Raw genomic sequence first — 20,274 nt, 5'->3', positions numbered from 1 at the left:
AAGGGAAGTAATAATCCCGCTGTATTCTGTCTTGTTTTGGTCCCAGGCCCACCTGGAGTTGGGCACCACAATTCAAGGATATTGACAAGCTGAAATATGTGCAAAGGAGGGCAACCAAGATGATCAAGGGTGGAAACCAAGCCCTATGAGGAATTGGGCATGTTTAGTCTGGTAAAGAGGAGACTGAGAGGAAATATGAAAGACATCTTCAAATATCTAAAGGGTTGTCACTTGGAAGATGGAGCAAGCTTGTTTTCCCCTGCTCTGGAGGTTTGGATCCAAACCAATGGATTCAAGTTACAAGAAAGGAGTTTACGACTAAATATCAGAAATAACTTTCTGACTGTAAGAGCTGTACAAACAGGCTCCCATGAGAGGTGGTGGACTCTTCTTCCTTGGAGGTTTTAAACAGTTTTTGGATGGCCATCTGTCACAGCATTCGAAATTCGCCAGGAGCCAGGCACATTTTTCACCTGGCTTTTGACCACTTGCAACCAAGTGAAGATGCCTGACATCTCCATCATCTGCAGGTACATGCCTGGGGATCCTTGGATATTGATTGTTTTCACACACCCGTAACACATTCTACAGAACTTTATCAGTTAAATCAGCTGAGATTCCTGCACTGCAGGGGGTTGGACCGGATGACCCTAAGGGTCCCTTCCAACTCTACAATTCTATGACTATGAGATCCCACCTCCAGAGAAGGAAGCTGCACCCAACCACATAAAGCTGACGCCCTCCCACCGCAAATGAGCCCTGCCAACCAATAAGGGCCAGAAGGATAGTTTAGTCAGTAGAGGACGAGACTCTTAATCTGAAGCTTGTGGGTAAGCGTACTATGTTGGGCAAAAAAAAAAATCCTGCTTTGCAGGAAATTGGACTAGATGGCCCTTGTGGTCCCTTCCAACTCTACAATTCTAAGATTCCAGGTTACACCTGCCCCCCAAAAGCCCCACCCATACAGCATGGAGACCCTGTCCTCATGCAAAGCACACCCACCAAGAGACACTTGGTTCTGCAAACTAAATAAGAACCCATCCCAAATCACCAGTCAACATACTATAAGGCTCCACCCCAGCCCAGCAAAAGACTGAAGCACCTAGGTAGGACAAGCCATGGGCATAGCCAAGGGGGAGGGCAACTGCACCCCTAACATAAATCCTGGCTATGCCCATGGCAGAGGTCCCACCCCAAAACAAAGAAGCCCCATGTTTTAATTTTCGCATTAAAAATTAGAAGTCATTAATAAGTGACTAATGGATGCTAATAATGCCTCAAAATAATAATAATTATATATATATTTTTATATCCCGCCCTCCCCAGCCAAAGCAGGGCTCAGAGCGGCTAACAATAATAACATATTCCACAGGATGAAGCCCTACTCTCAAGATAAACCTAGCCCACCCTGCAACATGAGACCCCCCATCCCCCAGCACGAGACCCCACCCCCTGTTCGAGTGAAGCCACGCCCACAAACAGAACCTCAACTCATTTAGCACGAGGAAGCCCCGCCTCCCAGGAGACGCCTGACCCGCCCTGCGCCACGAGACCCCGCCCCCCGCGACCGAAGCCCCGCCCACTGCGCCCGAGCCCCGCCTCCCCCTCACCGGTTGCGCCGCATCCACTCCATGAGGGCGCGCACTTCGGGGACGTTGGCCAGGTCCGGCTGAGCTGCCCCGAACTGGTCCGGGAAGCTGCGGTTGAGGTCTTTCCCCCTGGCGTTCTCCCTCCCGGAGGCGTCCCGCTGGGCGCCGCAGTCGCCCTCCTCGGCGCGGGCGAAGCCGTCCGGATTGAGGCTGGGCATGAGGTAGAGGTCGGTGCCGTTGAGGAGGCGCTGCGCCCGGGGCTCCCCGCGCAGCCACCCCGCAACCAGCTCGCGGGCCAGGCGGACCACCAGGGCCCTGCCCAGGGCCTCGTCGCCGTGCATGTTGGCCACCAGCTTGACTTGCGGGCGGCCCGGGATGGGGGGTCCGCCCACCGGGTCGCCGACGTCGCCGCTCCCGCCGCCGGGCTCCGGCAGGTCGGCGCTGAGGCGCAGCACCCACAGCTCCCGGCCTTCGCCCGAGCGGCCGATGGAGAAGAGCCTGGCCAAGCCGCGAGGGGCCTCGTCCTCCGCCAAGCGACGCAGCGACGCCCCCAGCTCCGCTTCGTCCAGGTAGCGCGTCGCCGCCCCGCCGCCGCCGGCAGCCGAGGGCTCCGTGGAGGCCGCCGCCGCCTCCGCTTTCTTAATGTGCGCCGCCTCCGCCCCGCGCCGCCACAACAAAAATACTAAGAAGAAGAATGAAGATAAAGCGACGGGAAAGAGACCGCCGCCTCTGCCCCGGCCCGCCATCGCCGCCTCAGATGTGACAGGCCGCTCGCTCGCCGCCGCTGAGGGGAGGAAAAGTGCTCGCTGAGGTAACTCGACACTCGATTGGCGAGGAGGGAGCAGGGCAGCGAGCCAATCGGAGAAGACGGCAAACAGCCAATAGGAAAGGGGAAGGGGGAAAGAGAGCCAATAACAAAGGCTGGAGGGCGGGCTTATGGCGCGAAAGAGGGCGTTGTTTAACCCTTGAGGGCCCGGAGGAGAGAGAAAAAGCGTTTCGAGGTTGGTGAATAGTTGGGAGAGAGAAAACGGGAATCTATGGATGGAAAGAAGCGGAGGAGAGAGAAAGGGGGCGGGAGAAAGCATGACGGAAGCCAATGAAAGACGACAGAGGAGATGACGGAGAGGTTGAGGGGCGGGGCTGAAAGCGGGAGACGTGGAAAGGGTAGAGATGATGTCGACGTAACCAACTGTTCACGTGAATGGGATACCCGCGTGTGCAGCGTCACGTCTGGAAGAGAAAACACGGAGATTTCTTAGATTTGTCTATCATCTTGTTTAGCTATTGTATTTTTATCCTGCATGTCTTACAAATTAATTTTAAAAAACAAAATAACAAACGTTAAAAAAACCAGATAGATACTGACCGTGATCTTGCAAAAAAAGACCAATTTTCCTTAAAAGGGTCTGCTTCCTTTGATAACATAAAACGAGCCTTCTGGATCTGACCAAACGGACTCCAACCAGTCCAGCCTCCTGTTGCCGCAATGGCCAGTCACATCGCTACTTTTGATAACCATCATCTGATATTTTGCCTGTAAACTGTGAGATTCTGTGTGTTTGACTGTATTCTAGTGGCTGATCTGATCTGAGACCATAACAGTTTAATTGAGCACCAGATATTCACAGTGATGAGAGAACACAATCACTTGTGCTTAGTAGCAATAGATGGTCTCATTCTCCATAAAATTGTTCAATATTTAAAAGTCATCCAAGTTAGTGACCATCACTGCATCTTGCAGTGTATGCAGAGTAAAGTCCATAAATAAGTTGGCAAAGGCTGCCCCAGAAGATCTGAAGATAATGGACTTTTTGGACGGGGACACTAGGATCAGCTTCGTGGTCAGTTGGTGCCACAGGTGGGAAGGAAAACACCTGCAGGCTGCCAAACCCTTTCAAGGTTTGTTTGCGGAGGTTTTCTTGAGACTGGCGTGTGCAGAGTTGTGAAATCAAGGAAGCTGAGCGGGCTTGGGAGAAGGCATTGACCCTGCAGGAATTCCTCTGTGGGAACATTGTTCTCATAAAGGGACTAAAGCCATGAATGATTCGTGACTCACTCGCACCCCTGCGGTTGCTGGCTGTGTATTTATCCATCCCATAATGCAGCCAGCCATTAGGTCAGCTCTGTGGTTCTGCATCTGTTGCACTTAAACCTTTTAACATTTGGACCCCCAAAGATAAGAGAGAAAGAAGCAATGGCTCACTGAGAATGTATTCTCGTTGAAGCGTGTTTCACTTAACAGGAGCTGCTCATGAGAAGAAGTTTCCCTTGGATCCCATGCAGGGTTTTGAAAGCCTCTTCAGAAGTAACCAGGACAAAAGGAGGCCAAAAGCCATTTCTCATGACAATGAATTGAATGTTAAGACTTTGTTGTCAAGTGGAAAGAAACGTGAAACATGGAATATCTTTTCCTATATGGAATTAGAGACGCTCACCCCGTGTTTGGAGGGTGAGGAAATGCAGTTTCTCTCCAGTCAAGTGGATTTCGATGATGTGCAAGTTTAACCAAAAAAGTCTCTCTCACACACACAAACACTAATTTTCTATTTTCTTTTTTTCAGGTCATGTACAAATAAATAAATAAATAAATAAATAAATAAATAAATAAATAAAAAAAAAAAAAAATAATATACTATATTAATTAAGGAGAGGAAAGAAAGTGAAGCAAATAAAGAACAATAATGATGCACATTTCCCTTCTCGTGCTCTACGTAACATATTCAAAGAAAAGAAGTAAATTATAAAACATAAAACTACATGGATTTACATTTTTCTCAACTGTTGTGAGATTATCTGTCCTTCTTTATTTTGATTACCGTAGTCCGCTTTAGTCACATCCTCTGTCCAATGTTCCACTCTTCCAATGTGGAAGTTCTTGTTCTTTTTCAGTTATAATATGGATATTCTTTGTCACTTGTCAGTACCTGAATCTTTGATGGATCCTAAGTGTAGGATTAATTGATCCATTGGGAGTATATAACATGCAATCGTTTCTATTTCTTTTAACACCTTGCTGCGAATATCTGGTTCCAAGATAAAGATCCATTAAGCCCATTAAATACGCTGCAAATTGCCACTATTCATTTTACAACTCCCAACAGAAATAGCTTGCTGTTCTATATGTATGATTAGGACATGATGGTATTGAATGCATTAGACCTGCATTTTATATGTATGAATGTATTTTTAGCTTTTATTCTCTTTTATCTTTTTAATCTTTGCACTATTTTGTAAATTGCTTCAAGCTACCTTTTGTGGCAAAACTACAGTAATAAGTGCAATAAATAATAGTATCACTATTGCATGATTAACTCAACTTTGAGAGTAACACATAGTTTGCTGTGGAATATTTAACCAGAGCCACTGTCACACATTCATTAATATAACCAAAATCTCATTCCCATTTCTGCTGGTAATTATTTTCTTTTGATTCTATGTTGCTTCTCATTCATACGATTTATTTGATCATTTTTGCAAGTTATATTTTGACACCATACGTTCAAATTCCAGTATTTCCAGGAGAGGACCCTGTTTTGCAACTAAAAGTCTGAGTAATATTTCACAACTGTAAATATTGGAAGGATTGTGGTCCTTTTTGTTGCCCTCTTTCAGCCTCTTCCTTTTCCTCCTCTTCCCTAACAGCCACAGACCTGCCTGGGAGCACTTAAAAAAATGTTTTTATTAAAAGATTTTATTGGGTAGCAAAGGTACATACAGTGTCTCAGTTTTTAGTTTGTAGAGTTCTTTGTTCAGGTTATTTATATTCAGTGTGAGACATGACTGTCGTAGGCAACATGCAGTTGTGGGCGAGAGAAGTGGGAAGAGAGAAGAGAGGAGGAAGAAGAAGGGGAAGACAGCAAACTTTCATTCTATTACATGGTGTACGAGTGGGGCTTTTGTGTCAGCGTCAAGTGAATAGGTATCCTATTTTTATGGGTGGTGAGAGAGACCAAAAGGCTCAGGGTGAGCACTTTGAAATATTGTGTCTGCTGTGTCTTTACCAGGTCATGAGGTTCCCTTCTCACCTTTACACCTGTCTGAAACCTGGTCCAAACCAGGTCTAAGACCGGGAGGTTAAGAATGTGGAAAGTGAGCTTTTCAGCTTATCATGTCCTAGATCTCTTTTCTTCTCAGGTGTGTGGGGCTTTCAGTTACATGCCGGCCTGACTGGTAACGACTAATTAATTACGTTTTGTGGCTATTTCAACATGTTCCCAAGAAAAGCTCTAAGGACTGGTACTCCCTTTCCATCTGGTCTCATGGCCTGGGCTTGCAGTTGGTGGATGCCAATTTGCTGCAGTGGCTGTTGCCAGATGCTTCCAAAGAAGGCACAGAAATCTCCACGGTGCACAGCAAATCTTTCTGTCTAATTGCAAAATTGTAGTCTCGTGACAAATGTAAAGGAGATGCCTGGTCTAGCTCTCTGTCAGCCTGGATATTTTGTGCCCCCTAATTTTCAGAGAACCAACCCAATTCTCACAGTGGTGATCATCAGCATATTGGTTTAAGGCAGGAACAATGAGTAAGCCCCCATTTTTAAATCTCAACTCTGATCTAACTGAATAGCATGGCATGAGAAACTGCCACCTCTTCTCTTTAGCTCCCACCAAATAAAGTAGCCATAGAGATTAGCTCAATCCTGTACATAAAGCACTTGAAGCACATTTTCCAAAGTTGAATTTTACATTACCACCCTTACAGCAGGGTCCTGGCTAAAGTGTGAGCCTCCTGCATCCTCTAAGCCACGTTGCATTCAATCTCCTCCATCCTACAGTTTGGAAAAAGAAGGAATGCAAATATCCCAAGGCTGCAAAAGGACAGCCCTAAATCTTATGCTTCTGCTCCCCCTGGTGGCAACTCTCATCATTCAAGAAATTGGTATTTAATAAAGTAAATGACTGGGAGCTCAGCCACATCAGGCACAGGAAAGAACACCCCATCCAATGTGACAGCAAGTTGGAGTGACTGAGAAGTGGTAAGTGGCCCCATTGGTTACCTTTTCTGGGACACTTTCCTTCTATGCCAGCTTCCTTCTGACCTCGGTGCTAGAGCACCTCTCAGTTAGGTTCAGCGTTGTGTTATTTTGGTAGGATCTAAGGCTGCTCCGTTTCAGATTTTAGTTCTCTTTGCAAAATAGAAAAATGGTCCTCCTTGGATCAGAGCAGAGGAATAACAAAGATCCTGCCATGCGGCCTTGGTTTCATTAAGAGTCATCCCTTCAACACCACCTGCCCTGTGGGCACTGACTTTGCCCTGTTGCTTCTCATAATAAACCCCGGCCTGGCCCAAGTGGGTTTAGTGAACTAACCAGCATTTTCCACTTTAAAATCTTGCATCAAAAGCAAGGCAAGGGGTTAACAGTGGCTACAGCTCATGTAGGTGAAGTCTGTCAAATGTATTAAACAATAGCACATTTTGTGGCAATGGCTGTCAACATTGGTATACAATTTCCAGACACTAATGCTTGCTGTTGTCCTGAGCACGAGGTAAAATGACTTGTTAATTACGTATATTTCTTTATTTTCTTTCTATTTGGATGGATGCCAAATAGTTTCTTCTCAACCTTTTGGCTTCAGGGATGAGGAGCTGACATAATATTGGATTGGATCTTGTTGGGCTTTGTAGCTTAGGTGAGTAATAAATTCTGCTTCAGCAGAGCAAAGAGATGGGCAGAAAGCTGTGACTCGCTAGCGCAAGGTGTAGGATCTTAGGATCTGGCAGCCTGGCTCTCCTCCAAGGTGACCTTTGACCACCTTGTACAACAAAGACGTGCACTAAGGCATCCCCTTAGCACCCAGTGCTGTTAGAGGGGAAGGGCGTTCTGCCCACAGAAGGACTGTGTGCTGCCTTTAGAGTCAAAATCAGGGGTGGTTGACCCATGATAGATGCACTTTGCTGCTTGTTACTCATTGCCTCAGCCACGGCCATAAATCTGGGAAAGGTTTTTGGCCAGCTTCCTTTTGGGAGAGAGAAGCACCCAGTGTTTACCCAGGAAGTCCTTAAGAGAACACGGCCTTGAACTCGAGTGGATCACTTGTCTCTGCACGGCAATAAAGACATATAACCATGGGTGCCTATAAAAGCCCAAGGAAGGCCGTGGTTTGCTCTCCATTTCAAGGCAAGTGCCCACACGATTGGCCTTTCCCAACGTAAGTGTCAGTATTTGGCAGAGAAGAAGGCAGTGGGGTAGCAAGGTGGCGTTTCCTGGGGTGGGGGGCTATTTCTCATAGCTTCAATTCGTATACAGGTCACTCCCCGAAATGTGGAAGGCATTTGTAGACCCCGGGGTGTTGGGTGAAGAAGTATGTGTTCAGGGAAGTTTTTAATGTGTGACATTTTGATGTGTTTTTAATCCTTGTTGGAAGCTGCCAAGAGTGGCTGGGGAAACCCAGCCAGATGGGCAGGGTACAAATAATAAATTATTCTTATTCTTATTCATTATTATTATTAATGGTGCTGACTTTGGGGTGGGTGAGCTTGGGTGACTTGGGCGCTCCTCCAACCTTACGGGGGGCAATCACTACCACGAGGCACACAGTGACTCTCTCCTGCTTCCTTTCTGCTGCAGGTCTTGGGCCAGAGTTCTTCGCAGATGGCCTCAGGGGGGGTGACAGGCATCCTTTGCAGGGCAACTCTCTTCATCTTCGCACTTTTGCCCTGTGCTGTCACAGGTACGCAACCAGCGTGGGTCCTCACGTGAGCTTCCCAATGGAGTTCCACATCTGAATTGCCTAAAGTGTGTGAGGCAAGATTAAATGATCCTCTCTTCTTACTCATTCAGCCAAACTGTTGATTTTTGGGATCAGGACAGCTATTGATGCTATTTTTTAGAGTCTGTCTGTCTGTCTTTTTTTTTTTTTTTTACAAAACTTTGCTTCATGGGACTGACATCTTTTCCCCTCCCCAGGCACCCATCTGGCTATCAATGGCAAAACTGCTGACTACCAGCTGTCAACAAAGCCAGGCGTAGCAGAGTCCCTTGTGTGCACAGTGCACAACAACAGCCAGGGAGAAGAGCTGCTCTGGTTCCGAGGGGACACGCAGGTCGACCTGAAAGATGGAAACAAAGTGAATGCCAGCAGTGTCTGCATCTATCCCGTCGCTGTAGATGACAACGGAGTTTCCTTTACCTGCAAGTTGGCCCGAGATGGATCTGTCATGATCTCTGTGGTCCTGGATGTCCGTTGTGAGTGGTCGGCTCTCTGTTTCTGAGGAAGGGAAGCAGTGGCTGTAGGCCGGGTTCTCTACAGAATTTCAGATAGATAGATAGATAGATAGATAGATAGACAGACAGACAGACAGACATAAATATGAGAGAATCTAGTCCATTTTTATATTAGATTTCTCTCCTTTTTTGCCCAGAAATTAAATGGCATTTAAAATTAAATCTGATTTTTATAGAACCAGGTGGTGGCACCCTCCCTGTGGAACGCCCTCCCATCAGATGTCAAGGAAATAAACTACACAAGGCTGAAGGCAGCCCTGTATCGGGAAGTTTTTAACGTTTGACGTGTTATTATGTTTTATATTCTGCTGGAAGCTGCCCAGAGTAGGTGAGGAAACCCAGCCAGATGGGTGGGGTATAAATAATAAAATAATTGGTTTCTGTGCAGTTACAGACCTGGGTGCTCTGCCTGCACAATGACAGAAGCAACCTTGGTTTTTTTTAAAAAAAAGTTTGTTTTTTAATGGTTGCTATTTTGTGTTTTGTCATTTGGGACCAGTGCTACAGCACTTGAGGGGTTTTACAAGCCCCCCCCCCGCCTTCTCTCTGCTCTGAATATTCATTCAAGTGTAATATCAAAGAATTGAGGAATGGGTGCTGTTGAATGTGATCCTTTGTTGTTCTCCACAGTCCCCCCCATCCTCAGTGGAGAAGACCCTCCCCCACAGGAAGAACAGGCTGATGTGACACTGGATTGCCACACAAAGGCCAACCCTCCTGCTCAGATGGCCTGGTATAAGGACAACAGCTTTCTGACCCTGGAGAAATCCCGTTACCACATTTATCAGACCAGCGAGCTCTTTCAGTTGACCATTGCAAAGGCCCAGGTATCCGACAATGGGATATACACCTGTGTGGCTAGTTTGGATGGGATAACAGAGAAGATGGATTTCCACCTGACTGTTGAAGGTAATGCAACTGCTGTGATGTGGCTGGCCCACTGGCCACTTGGGGCCTGTAGCCCAGCCAGCTGAAATCTTCTTGCTGGGTGCTTGCCTTGATGTCCTTGACATCTTCCCTCCTTACCTGTGTTGGCTGCAGGCAGGTCTTGCCTTGTGCAAGGTCGTCTTCAAAGACCAGGATATTAAGCCTGAAAGTACACACAGGGGTCAGCTTTCTCTCTGGCTTACCATGCGAAGGCAGGACCAGCCCTCTAAATACCCCAGGAGCTGCTGTGTTATCAGCAGCTCAGTGTTTGTAACTGGGAGCAAATGAAATCAAGGCCCTGGTAGTCATTACGAAGAAGCCATTTGTTTGCTGTGTTGAGATCAGCAGGTTGGGGAAGCTCAGGACCCCGAGGCCTTTTTCTCCGGCCCTCAGAACACTCCCCAGCCCTGCTCCAGGCTCACCTCAGGCGCTTTCCCGCTGTCTTTGAATTGTTGTAACGCCTCTCGCTTACCTGGGTGGAGAATAGAGAGAGGGGAGTGTACATCAGACTCTGGCTTTTGTGCGGCTGGAGTTTTAAGGGGATAGTAAGAGTCACTGCCATAGTTCTGCACACCTTTGCCTTTGGCCCTGGCCACCTCTGGGATGTGATCTCTGGAAGGTTGCAACAAGGGAACATGTCCCTCGACTCCACTGCTCCTGGACTAGATTCTTTGGATGAGGGACTAAAGGGTTAATGGTCCCGCCTTCAGATTAGATGACCTTTGGATCCCATCCCTCACCCCAGTTCCTGAGTATAGACTCAAAGGCATCACCCAGAATATTAAGCATCTGGTTCATGTTCACAATTTGAGATCCAGGAGTGGCTGGTAGGAGCCAGCATTTGGCAAGATAAGGACCGCCATATCTACGCTGCCCCTGTGGAACTCCTGAACACACTCTTGTTCCATTTATGGTTCTAGGAGAGCATAAACCACTCTCAGGCTTTCACAACCGTCAAATCTGCAGCCTCCTGTGTTTGGGGAGAGACCAGTGGTAGACCAGGCACCTTGCATGTAGGTTCAATCTCAGGTTCAAGCTCCAAGTAGTAGGTGATGGGAACTTCTCTCTGCCAGAGACCCTGGGGAGATGCTGCCAGTCAGAGTAGGCTGTGCTGTGATGAGATGGGCAAACAGCCTGACCTAGTGTAAAGTAGCTTCTGCTGTTCACTGAATGCATTTAATAGCATTGATACTCCACGTCCAAAATCCAGCTAAGAAGGCGGGTTGCATTTGTTTTCCCAACAGAAGGGAATCTCCCTTTCCCAATGGAGGCTGTCATTGCTGCAGCTGTGGTCGTTTTTTTCACTATCCTCTTTGGCATTGTGGCTCGATGGAAGCGGATTGCACAGGTAAGAAGGACCTGGTATGTTAGAACATCAGAAGAGACCCTGGCTGCTGGATCAGACCCAAGGGGGGCCCATCTGGTCCAACATCCTGTTCTCACAGTAGCCAGCTAGATGCCCCAATTGGAAGCCCAGAGGCAGGATCTGAGCACAACAGCATCACTCTCCCCCCTGTGGTTTCCAACAGCTGGTATTCAGAGGCCTCCTACCTCAGACACTGGCTAGTTGTCACTGATAGCCGCCTCCTCCATCATGAATTTGCCATGAATTTTAAAGCCATCCAAGTTGGTGGCCATCACTGCCTCTTTTTGAAGGCAAATTCCGTAGTTTAACTATATGCTGTGAGAAGAAGTCCTTTCTTTTGTCTGTCCAGACATTGTTTCATTTTGGAAGCTAAAGAGGCACCCAAGTGTACCACCACCCTTTATTAGAGACCAGCGGGGAAACCTTGTGTTGCCTCAGCCAGCAGGGGGCGCCATTCCGGGGAGACCTTTCTGACCCAGCTATGGTGTTGTGCTTCAGACCGAAATGCCTCCCACCCACAGTCCTTTTCCCCATCTTCTGCTTGCTTTGTTGAAAGTGGGGAAGGAGCAAGGAGCAAGCGGGGTTGAAAGGAGGTGGGGGAGACACTTCCAGCCACTCCATTTCAACAGGGCTGAGGGCTCTGTGTCAGGTGGGAACCAAAGCTGCTCCTGTGTTATAGCTCAGCCGGTTAGAGCGTGGTGCTGCTAACACCAAGGTCAGGGGTAACTGGTGCTGGCCGGCTGCATATTCCTGCAATGCAGGGGGTTAGACTGCACAATCGTTGGAGTCCCTTCCAACTCTACAGTTCCATGATTCTATGTACACATTTGCAAGATTTCTACTTGCTGCTACTTCCCAGCACAGGGGTAGCTCTCCTGGGTCCCTGCAGATGCTGTTGGGACTCCAATTCCCATCATTGCTGGCTGCTGGGAGTTGGGGTCTCAACCATACCTGGAAAGCCACAGGTGAGCCATCACTGCCCTGCCAAAACCACAGACTCAGCTCCCATCTGAAATGCACACAGCTGGAAGACATCCACTGAAACCAGTGGCAGAAATAAATATACAAAAGCTGACAAGGTTGTCGCATTTATACTTTTCTCTTTTCCACCCCCCTCCTTTTTTATTTTGATTTTAGTGCTTTGGGATAGGGTGCAACTCGTCAAGCAACACGTTTCTGTAAGTATTTTTGCCACCAGTCCTTATTCAGAAAGCTCAGTGATGAAGCTGGCCCAAAAAACTCCTCCTCAAAGCAGGGCTGGCCAGCGGCATTGTGCAGCCTGAAGCAGAAAACCTAGAGGCACCCCCTTCTCTCCCAACCAATATGGGGCTAGTGAAGGAGCCTGTCAGCCGCCCCCCCTCGCCTCAAAGGAAAATGCACCCCAGAACAACACCACCCCAGGCAAGCAAGAGGGAACCTGCAGTTCCCTCTTGAGAGAGGCCTACTTTGGAAGTGCCATCCCTTGTTTTCTGGGTGCTGGAAGTTGCCTTTCAAAAGGACCCCAAAAGCACACAAGAGCAGGGTGCTATGGCATGTTGATATGTTGGTGGTGGTGCTGCTGCTGCTTTGTAGCCTGGCGTGCAACTTACGAACCTGTGCAGAATGGGCACAAAACACAGCTATGTGGCTGCACATGTGACCATGCGAAGAGCCACAGTTACAGACAAGCCCTCTTTTAGCTTTCTCCCTTCCTTTGATCTTTGAAGGTGGGAGTGTACACTCCAGTCTCATGTGATTTAAATCTAGCCACTGACCACAGAGCCAATGAAAGGGTACGTTGTTGTACGCTGGGTAGAGCTATGGCTGTGCTCTCAGCTCAACACGAGCCTTGTCTTACTTAAAGGTAAAGGTAAAGGTACCCCTGCCCGTACGGGCCAGTCTTGACAGACTCTGGGGTTGTGCGCCCATCTCACTCAAGAGGCCGGGGGCCAGCGCTGTCCGGAGACACTTCTGGGTCACGTGGCCAGCGTGACAAAGCTGCATCTGGCGAGCCAGCGCAGCACATGGAACGCCGTTTACCTTCCCGCTAGTAAGCGGTCCCTATTTATCTACTTGCACCCGGGGGTGCTTTCAAACTGCTAGGTTGGCAGGCGCTGGGACCGAGCAGCGGGAGCGCACCCCGCCGCGGGGATCCGAACCGCCGACCTTTTGATCGGCAAGCCCTAGGCGCTGAGGCTTTTACCCACAGCGTCACCCGCGTCCCCCCTTGTCTTACTTACTATATCTATATTTATATCAGGCACCAGGCAAGAATGTTCCTCTATAACCAGGCCTGTGGCTGATTAATCTATGGTCTTTTAAATGTGCTTATAGGGGGGGGGGTCATTTGTTTGTTTCGTCATTATGTTGTGTTCTCAGTTTGCATTGTTATGCTGTAAACCTGTAATCTTCTGATCAAGGGCAGTATACAAATTTAAATCATCATCTAGCCAAGATGGGGTTTGTTTGTTTTTTTAAAAAATGTTGTGCTCCTTTCAGATGTGTTTACTTTTTATCTGTTTTCTTCCCTTCCAGGTGAAGGAATTCCTCCACTGGAGCAAGCAAAGGAGCACCCCTGCCCATCACCACAGATGACAAGACCCTTCCAGCTTTTAAGGGCCCTGGTTCAGAGGCCTCTTTGATAGCATTTAAAAGTTGCACACTTTCTGCTGTCTGACAGTTGCTCCTGTAGGTTTAAGTGCATACATTTGGCTTACAATTGAGAAAGTCAGGCTGGCCAGACCTTTGGTGTTTCACCAAGGTAAAATATTAACTTCAGGCTTGCCATTCAAATGCCCAAACTGCAAATCAGGAACAGGGAATCTGTTTCTCTAGATGCTGCCAACCCCCATCATCACTGACTGCAGGCTATACTGGCTGAGGCTGATGAGAGGTGGAGTCCTAACGCCACCCAGAGGACCAAAGGCTTCACTGTCCTTGGGGTAAACATGCAGATTATTTTAAAAAGTAAATATAGAGTTAACACACTGGTTGCTGTTTTGCTACAGAGCCAGGTTCAAGGTCTTCGTGTTAACTCACAAAGCTCTAAACAACTTGGGACCAAGGTACCTTAAGGACTATCTGATCCTTTATTCTCCACCTTGATCACTGAAATCCTCTGGTGGGCCACCTCCTGGGGGGGGTGTACTCCATGCTCCAGAAGTTCAGCTGGTGTTCACTAGGGACAGAACCTTTCATGTAGTGGGCTCTGCCCTATGGAACTCACTGCCAGTAGAAGTTCAGAAGGAACCACCCCAGCCTTCCTTCAGATGTCTCTTGAAATTTGCACTTTTTAAACACAATATGATTTTGTTCCTTTTAACCAACTAGTACTGATTGCTGTTTCGTTGTTTTTTTCTAATTATGCTTTACATATATTTATGTAAACAATCATAAATATTCAAACAAACAAATAAATGCAATATCAATAGAAATACCTGTGTGAGGAATGATTGCAGGTGTGTCTTCCACTGCTGCCTTCAGGCATCTCCCTTTTTAAGAAGGCCCTGCATAACCTGGAATGAAGCCTTGCAAAAAATAGGATTTGATCATTACTTTGCTGGTTAATATCTGCTATGGGCTCTTAATTTGTCCTTCTCCCCACCTACACAGGGAGCTTTTGACAAAACCAAACCAGGAAAGTATCATCCCAGCAGCCTCAAACAGTCCCTGACCCGTCTGTCTGCATTGGGGGTGGCAAACGTTTCTGTCTCATTAGCTTATTTTCATGGAACATCTTACTGGTGTGGCTCTAAGAAAGCCTCTCTCTTCCAGTGGGGCAGCCTCCTACTTCGTGATAGAGGGAGCAAATTTGCATTTTTATTTTGTGAAATGGTTTTACAGGGGAAAGCAGAATGTGTCGGTTGAACACAGCTGGGGAGAAGTTTGCGACTGTGTTAACTGAGGGACGTCTGGCATCACCAAGTATTTTGCTATGTCAGCCCTGGTGCTTTCCTTCAGTTTTTGGACTACAACTCCCATCAGCTGGGAGGGCACCAGGCTGGTGAAGGCTGCCCCACGGCTATTACAAGGAATTATGCCACCTCAGGGCCACGTTGCGCATTCTGCTGCCCGCCACACAAAATGTAATGATTGCACCAGAAGAAGATTGTCCATTTTATTAGTGTGGCCCAGGCACTGCTGGTTGTATGCTCCGCTCCCTATAGCTATGCGATCCTGAATTGAGGAGTGGCTGTCTGACTCAGGTCCACCTGGCCAATAACTATGATGATACACAATACTTTTGCAGGGCTAGGAGAAGAAAAGGTATAAACAGAGCAGTCCTCGGGGTTACATACAATGCACCCTCGTTTACTTCTGAGCAGGCCTACCTACATCCGAATTTTAATTTTAATTTATTAATTTTACTTTGTTATACCTGTTTTGCTGCATGATCTATTGAATATGGGCCTATGGCCGTAATAAACTATCTATCTATCTACATCCGAATGAGTTACAAGCACCTTTTGTTTCCCTGCCATGATGGGCAATGCAGAAAGTTGTTTTTTTTTTCATTTTTGTGTATCAGGCTGTAATGAAAGGCACAGGAACCGAGCCAGACAGCAAAAAGCATAAAAGTTGGCAGCACTTTGGGCCTCTGCTCTTTTCAGGATTGCTGGCTTCTTGCCCCATGAAGACCACTTGGCACCAATGCAGAGGCTTGTGCATTTGTTTTTTTTCAACAACATTTTTCTGCTTAATCACAGCGGTCTCTAAGTGATGCATAAATAGGAAGTGTAGGTGGGGAAAAGAAATCAGCTGGTTGGCTGTTCCCAGCCCCAGGGAAGGTTTTGCTCAAAGCTGCTTAAAAACTCCAATCAAGACAATACACGTTTGCTGCCAGACTGACTGGTTGCTCAGCTCTGCCCTTTACCTTGGTTTTTATGGGTGCCCACACACGGCACATCTTGGGAGCCTCTTGGCAGTCCCCTTCCCTTGCTTCCGCCCATCCCATTCCCATCAATTGTATACAATGATTATTATTTAATTGGGGAGAGAAAATGAAGTTCTAAGTGAATCACGAAAGGCGGAGCAAAGTTGTGCCCTCTCCATGTTGGGGGTGGGGGGGTGCTCTTTAACATGTTTGTAAATGATCTGGAGGTGGAGGAGAGCTAGTTTGTAGATGATGCAGAAGCAGATAGTGGGTAAGTGAAGCCTCAAGGAGACTTCAAGTCTCTCTCTCACACACAAGTATATATTCCCCCCTGGTTACACCCTCCTTTTTTACAGGGTCAAAGTCTAGCTGGCTCATTTTATCAGTTCCAAGCTGCCAAACCAAAACTTTTGTGGTGGATCATAAAAATAAAGCAATTTAGGAGGTGTGGAAGATGAGTAAGAGCCCAGCTAGCTCAGCCCAAAGCAGCCTTCCCATAACCAGGTGGACTATAACTCCTATAACTCCCAGCTGAGGGCAGATGGGCGTTATAATCCACAACACCTGGAGGGCACCAGGTTGGGGGAAGGCTAGTCCAGGGGAGCGTGTGGCCATTCTGGATGCTGTGCAGAGTCCAATTCCCATTGGCTCAGCCCCGCATGCCCACTGGCCAGAGATGATAGTGTTGTAAGAAATTCCTCTGATTCCCTTACAGAGCCCAAATAGAGTCCCTCAGGAGGTCTTTATCAGTAGGAGAGAAAAGCAGAGGCCAACCAGGGTATACTGAAAGCAGCTAGTAAGCCTGATCTTTATTTAAAAGGAAATAAACTGTTGCAGCAGGGTCCCCACTCACCGCACGCAGGAGGGAGGAAAACCCCAAACAAAAGGAAACCAGAATTTTTATACCCTCTGATCCATAGATCAGTCTCCCCACAGCCCACTCACCAAGAGAATCAGAAATATGTCACAGAAGGGAGGTACATCGGATAGAGTTACAGGTAAGTTACACAGGTAAGTCACTGACACCTCGGGTGTCCAGAGTTTTATTTAACATTTATATGACCATTTAAATGGAGAGACAAAAGGAGAGGCAGGCATGGGTGCTTTTCCATCTGTCACCCCAAAAGGTTTTCCTGCCAGTTCTATTATCACTCATCCTGATGTCGATAACATGCTAACGATTACTCACTGTTATTACCCTTTACAGGAACAAGCCCACCCTTAGGAATGCGAAGAGGAAGTGCTCAAAGAGTCAAAGGCATGCATTGGCAACCTAGGCCCTCCAGATGTTTTGGGACTACAACTCCCATCATCCCTGACCACTGGTTCTGTTAGCTAGGGATCATGGGAGTTGTAGGCCCAAAACAGCTGCAAGACCGAGTTTGCCTATGCCTGGTCTAAGGCTTGGGGGTGTCAGCTTAACAACGTATAGAATGTATAGACTTAATTCGTTATCTTATCCTTTGTCTAAATAATAAACTTTATCGTTTTATCTATGGTGGTTCTTTGGCGTATGTACATACTGTGTAAATCACGTTAGGGCATTATGTGATGTATATGAAAACACTTTTGTTGTTGTTTAGTTGTTTAGTCGTGTCTGACTCTTCGTGACCCCCTGGACCAGAGCACGCCAGGCACTCCTGTCTTCCACTGCCTCCCGCAGTTTGGTCAAACTCATGTTAGTAGCTTCGAGAACACTGTCCCACCATCTCATGTTAGTAGCTTCGAGAACACTGTCCCACCATCTCGTCCTCTGTCGTCCCCTTCTCCTTGTGCCCTCCATCTTTCCCAACATCAGAGACTTTTCCAGGGAGTCTTCTCTTCTCATGAGGTGGCCAAAGTCTTGGAGCCTCAGCTTCACGATCTGTCCTTCCAGTGAGCACTCAGGGCTGATTTCCTTCAGAATGGAGAGGTTGGATCTTCTTGCAGTCCATGGGACTCTCAAGAGTCTCCTCCAGCACCAGAATTCAAAAGCATCAATTCTTCGGCAATCTGCCCTCTTGATGGTCCAGCTCTCACTTCCGTACATCACTACTGGGAAAACCATGGCTTTAACTATACGGAGCTTTGTTGGCAAGGTGATGTCTCCGCTTTTTAAGATGCTGTCTAGGTTTGTCATTGCTTTTCTCCCAAGAAGCAGGCGTCTTTAATTTCGTGACTGCTTTCACCATCTGCAGTGATCATGGAGTCCAAGAAAGTAAAATCTCTCACTGCCTCCATTTCCTCCCCTTCTATTTGCCAGGAGGTGATGGGCCCAGTGGCCATGATCTTCGGTTTTTTGATGTTGAGCTTCAGACCATATTTTGCGCTCTTGACGGCTTATGAATGAGCCTCAGCCATCCATTGAATAAAATGGTTTGACGTTGTGAATTGGTCGGTGTTATTCATTATAGGCACAGTAGGTGGCGCTGTGGGTTAAAGCCTCAGCATTATAGGGACGCAGGTGGTGCTGTGGGTTAAAGCCTCAGCGCCTAGGACTTGCCGATCGAAAGGTCGGCGGTTCGAATCCCTGCGGCAGGGTGCGCTCCCACTGCTCGATCCCAGTGCCTGCCAACCTAGCAGTTCGAAAGCACCTCCGGGTGCAAGTAGATAAATAGGGACCGCTTACCAGCGGGAAGGTAAACGGCGTTTCCGTGTGTGGCTCTGGCTCGCCAGAGCAGCGATGTCACGCTGGCCACGTGACCCGGAAGTGTCTCCGGACAGCGCTGGCCCCTGGCCTCTTGAGTGAGATGGGCGCACAACCCCAGAGTCTGTCAAGACTGGCCCGTACGGGCAGGGGTACCTTTACCTTTACCTTTAGGTGGCGCTGTCAGAGCTCCCTTGAGGCTTTGAAGAAGGGGTACCCGTTTGTTACCTTTCTACCAGATGTAACTTATCAGATGTCATGCCCGTTTTCATTAATCTTACGTTAATTTCTTATAACAATAGGAACACCAGCAACATCTCTGTTGTAAGGAAGCATGGCAGCCATCATTTAGCACAAGGGGCACATTAAGACCCCCCCCCCAATTCATCTACTTTCCCTCTCCATGCAAGGAATGGGGGTGGGGGGTGGGGAGCAAGGCTGGATGGGAAGTCACTGGTTTTGTTTTGCTTTTTAAGGAAATGTATTTTAACAGTGCAGTGTTTATTGTTTTCATTATCCTCTGCATTTTAAGATTTTTTTTTAAAAAAATATTGTTTTAATTCTATTAGAGCAGAGCTTTCCACACTTTTCATGTTGGTGACACACATTTTAATGACATGCATCATTTCGCGACACAGTAATTCAGTTTTACTAGCAAACCAGAGGTTGAACTAACCCCTTTCCAGCCTTGGGAGGAGTGCAGGGAGCGTTTGCATGACACACTTACACACTGCAGCAGACACACGTGTCAGGACATAGAATCATAGAATCATAGAGTTGGAAGAGACCACAAGGGCCATCGAGTCCAACCCCCTGCCAAGCAGGAAACACCATCAGAGCACTCCTGACATATGGTTGTCAAGCCTCTGCTTAAAGACCTCCAAAGAAGGAGACTCCACCACACTCCTTGGCAGCAAACTCCACTGTCGAACAGCTCTTACTGTCAGGAAGTTCTTCCTAATGTTTAGGTGGAATCTTCTTTCTTGTAGTTTGGATCCATTGCTCCGTGTCCACTTCTCTGGAGCAGCAGAAAACAACCTTTCTCCCTCCTCTATGTGACATCCTTTTATATATTTGAACATGGCTATCATATCACCCCTTAACCTCCTCTTCTCCAGGCTAAACATGCCCAGCTCCCTTAGCCGTTCTTCATAAGGCATCGTTTCCAGGCCTTTGACCATTTTGGTTGCCCTCCTCTGGACACGTTCCAGTTTGTCAGTGTCCTTCTTGAACTGTGGTGCCCAGAACTGGACAAAGTACTCCAGGTGAGGTCTGACCAGAGCAGAATACAGTGGCACTATTACTTCCCTTGATCTAGATGCTATACTCCTATTGATGCAGCCCAGAATTGCATTGGCTTTTTTCGCTGCCGCGTCACACTGTTGGCAGTGACATAAGTTGGACAGCTCTGTATCAGCGTTTAATTAACTTTTTAGCAATTAGCTTCTACTGCCTTTTTTTTTTTAGCTTTTTGTATATTATCTGTGTTGTATGGAATTGTGTAAGCCGCCTTGGAAAAGGCATAATAATAATAATAATAATAATAATAATAATAAATATTCCAAGTACCTGTAACAGCGAGAAAGCTGAACGGCTCATTTAAGAGGCGTGCCCCCCGAAACTCCCTCCGCCCCTCTAACGGGGGCGGGGAAGAGAACCCGCGAAGGACAGCGCAGGAGGTTTGTCCTT

The 20,274-nt window shown here is 47.4% G+C and overlaps 2 protein-coding genes and 1 long non-coding RNA gene across 9 annotated transcripts in view; 1 reads left to right on the top strand and 2 right to left on the bottom strand.

The window, feature by feature from the left end:
- The window catches only part of CPD (carboxypeptidase D), a 36,137-nt gene extending 32,012 nt beyond the window's left edge, over positions 1-4,125 (bottom strand). Inside the window, exon 1 of the mRNA XM_079955388.1 lies at positions 1,611-4,125. Coding sequence (XP_079811514.1) covers positions 1,611-2,674 — 1,064 coding nt within the window. The 5' untranslated portion in view covers positions 2,675-4,125. The remainder of the gene's footprint in view (positions 1-1,610) is intronic.
- TMIGD1 (transmembrane and immunoglobulin domain containing 1) lies at positions 2,268-14,520 on the top strand (the record flags this gene model as incomplete). 5 transcript variants are annotated; one of them, XM_079955865.1, is made up of 7 exons in its annotated part: positions 2,268-2,400; positions 8,158-8,260; positions 8,497-8,775; positions 9,445-9,723; positions 10,986-11,089; positions 12,245-12,285; positions 13,622-14,520. In XM_079955865.1, the coding sequence occupies exons 2-7, from the start codon at positions 8,182-8,184 to the stop codon at positions 13,623-13,625; spliced, it is 786 nt and encodes a 261-aa protein (XP_079811991.1). In that variant the 5' UTR covers positions 2,268-2,400; positions 8,158-8,181. The 5 variants fall into 5 exon arrangements, with proteins under 5 accessions (XP_079811991.1, XP_079811992.1, XP_079811990.1 ...); XM_079955866.1 differs by lacking the exon at positions 2,268-2,400 and adding an exon at positions 4,277-6,564; XM_079955864.1 differs by lacking the exon at positions 2,268-2,400 and adding an exon at positions 4,277-7,219.
- On the bottom strand, positions 8,502-20,249 carry LOC307204336. 3 transcript variants are annotated; one of them, XR_013833602.1, is made up of 5 exons: positions 20,155-20,249; positions 14,524-14,613; positions 9,711-10,213; positions 8,720-8,833; positions 8,502-8,639 (listed from the first exon to the last, which is right to left on the bottom strand). It is a non-coding gene; the product is annotated as an uncharacterized lncRNA (long non-coding RNA). The 3 variants fall into 3 exon arrangements; XR_013833603.1 differs by lacking the exon at positions 9,711-10,213; XR_013833604.1 differs by lacking the exons at positions 14,524-14,613; positions 20,155-20,249 and having other exon boundaries at positions 9,711-10,978.
- Between the last annotated feature and the right edge of the window lie 25 nt (positions 20,250-20,274).

This window comes from Podarcis cretensis (genome assembly GCF_951804945.1).
Source record: "Podarcis cretensis genome assembly, chromosome: 15".
In the NCBI taxonomy this organism is placed as follows: Eukaryota; Metazoa; Chordata; class Lepidosauria; order Squamata; family Lacertidae; genus Podarcis; species Podarcis cretensis.
Note: the sequence above shows the minus strand (reverse complement) of the source record. Positions and strands in the feature narration are given on the sequence as shown.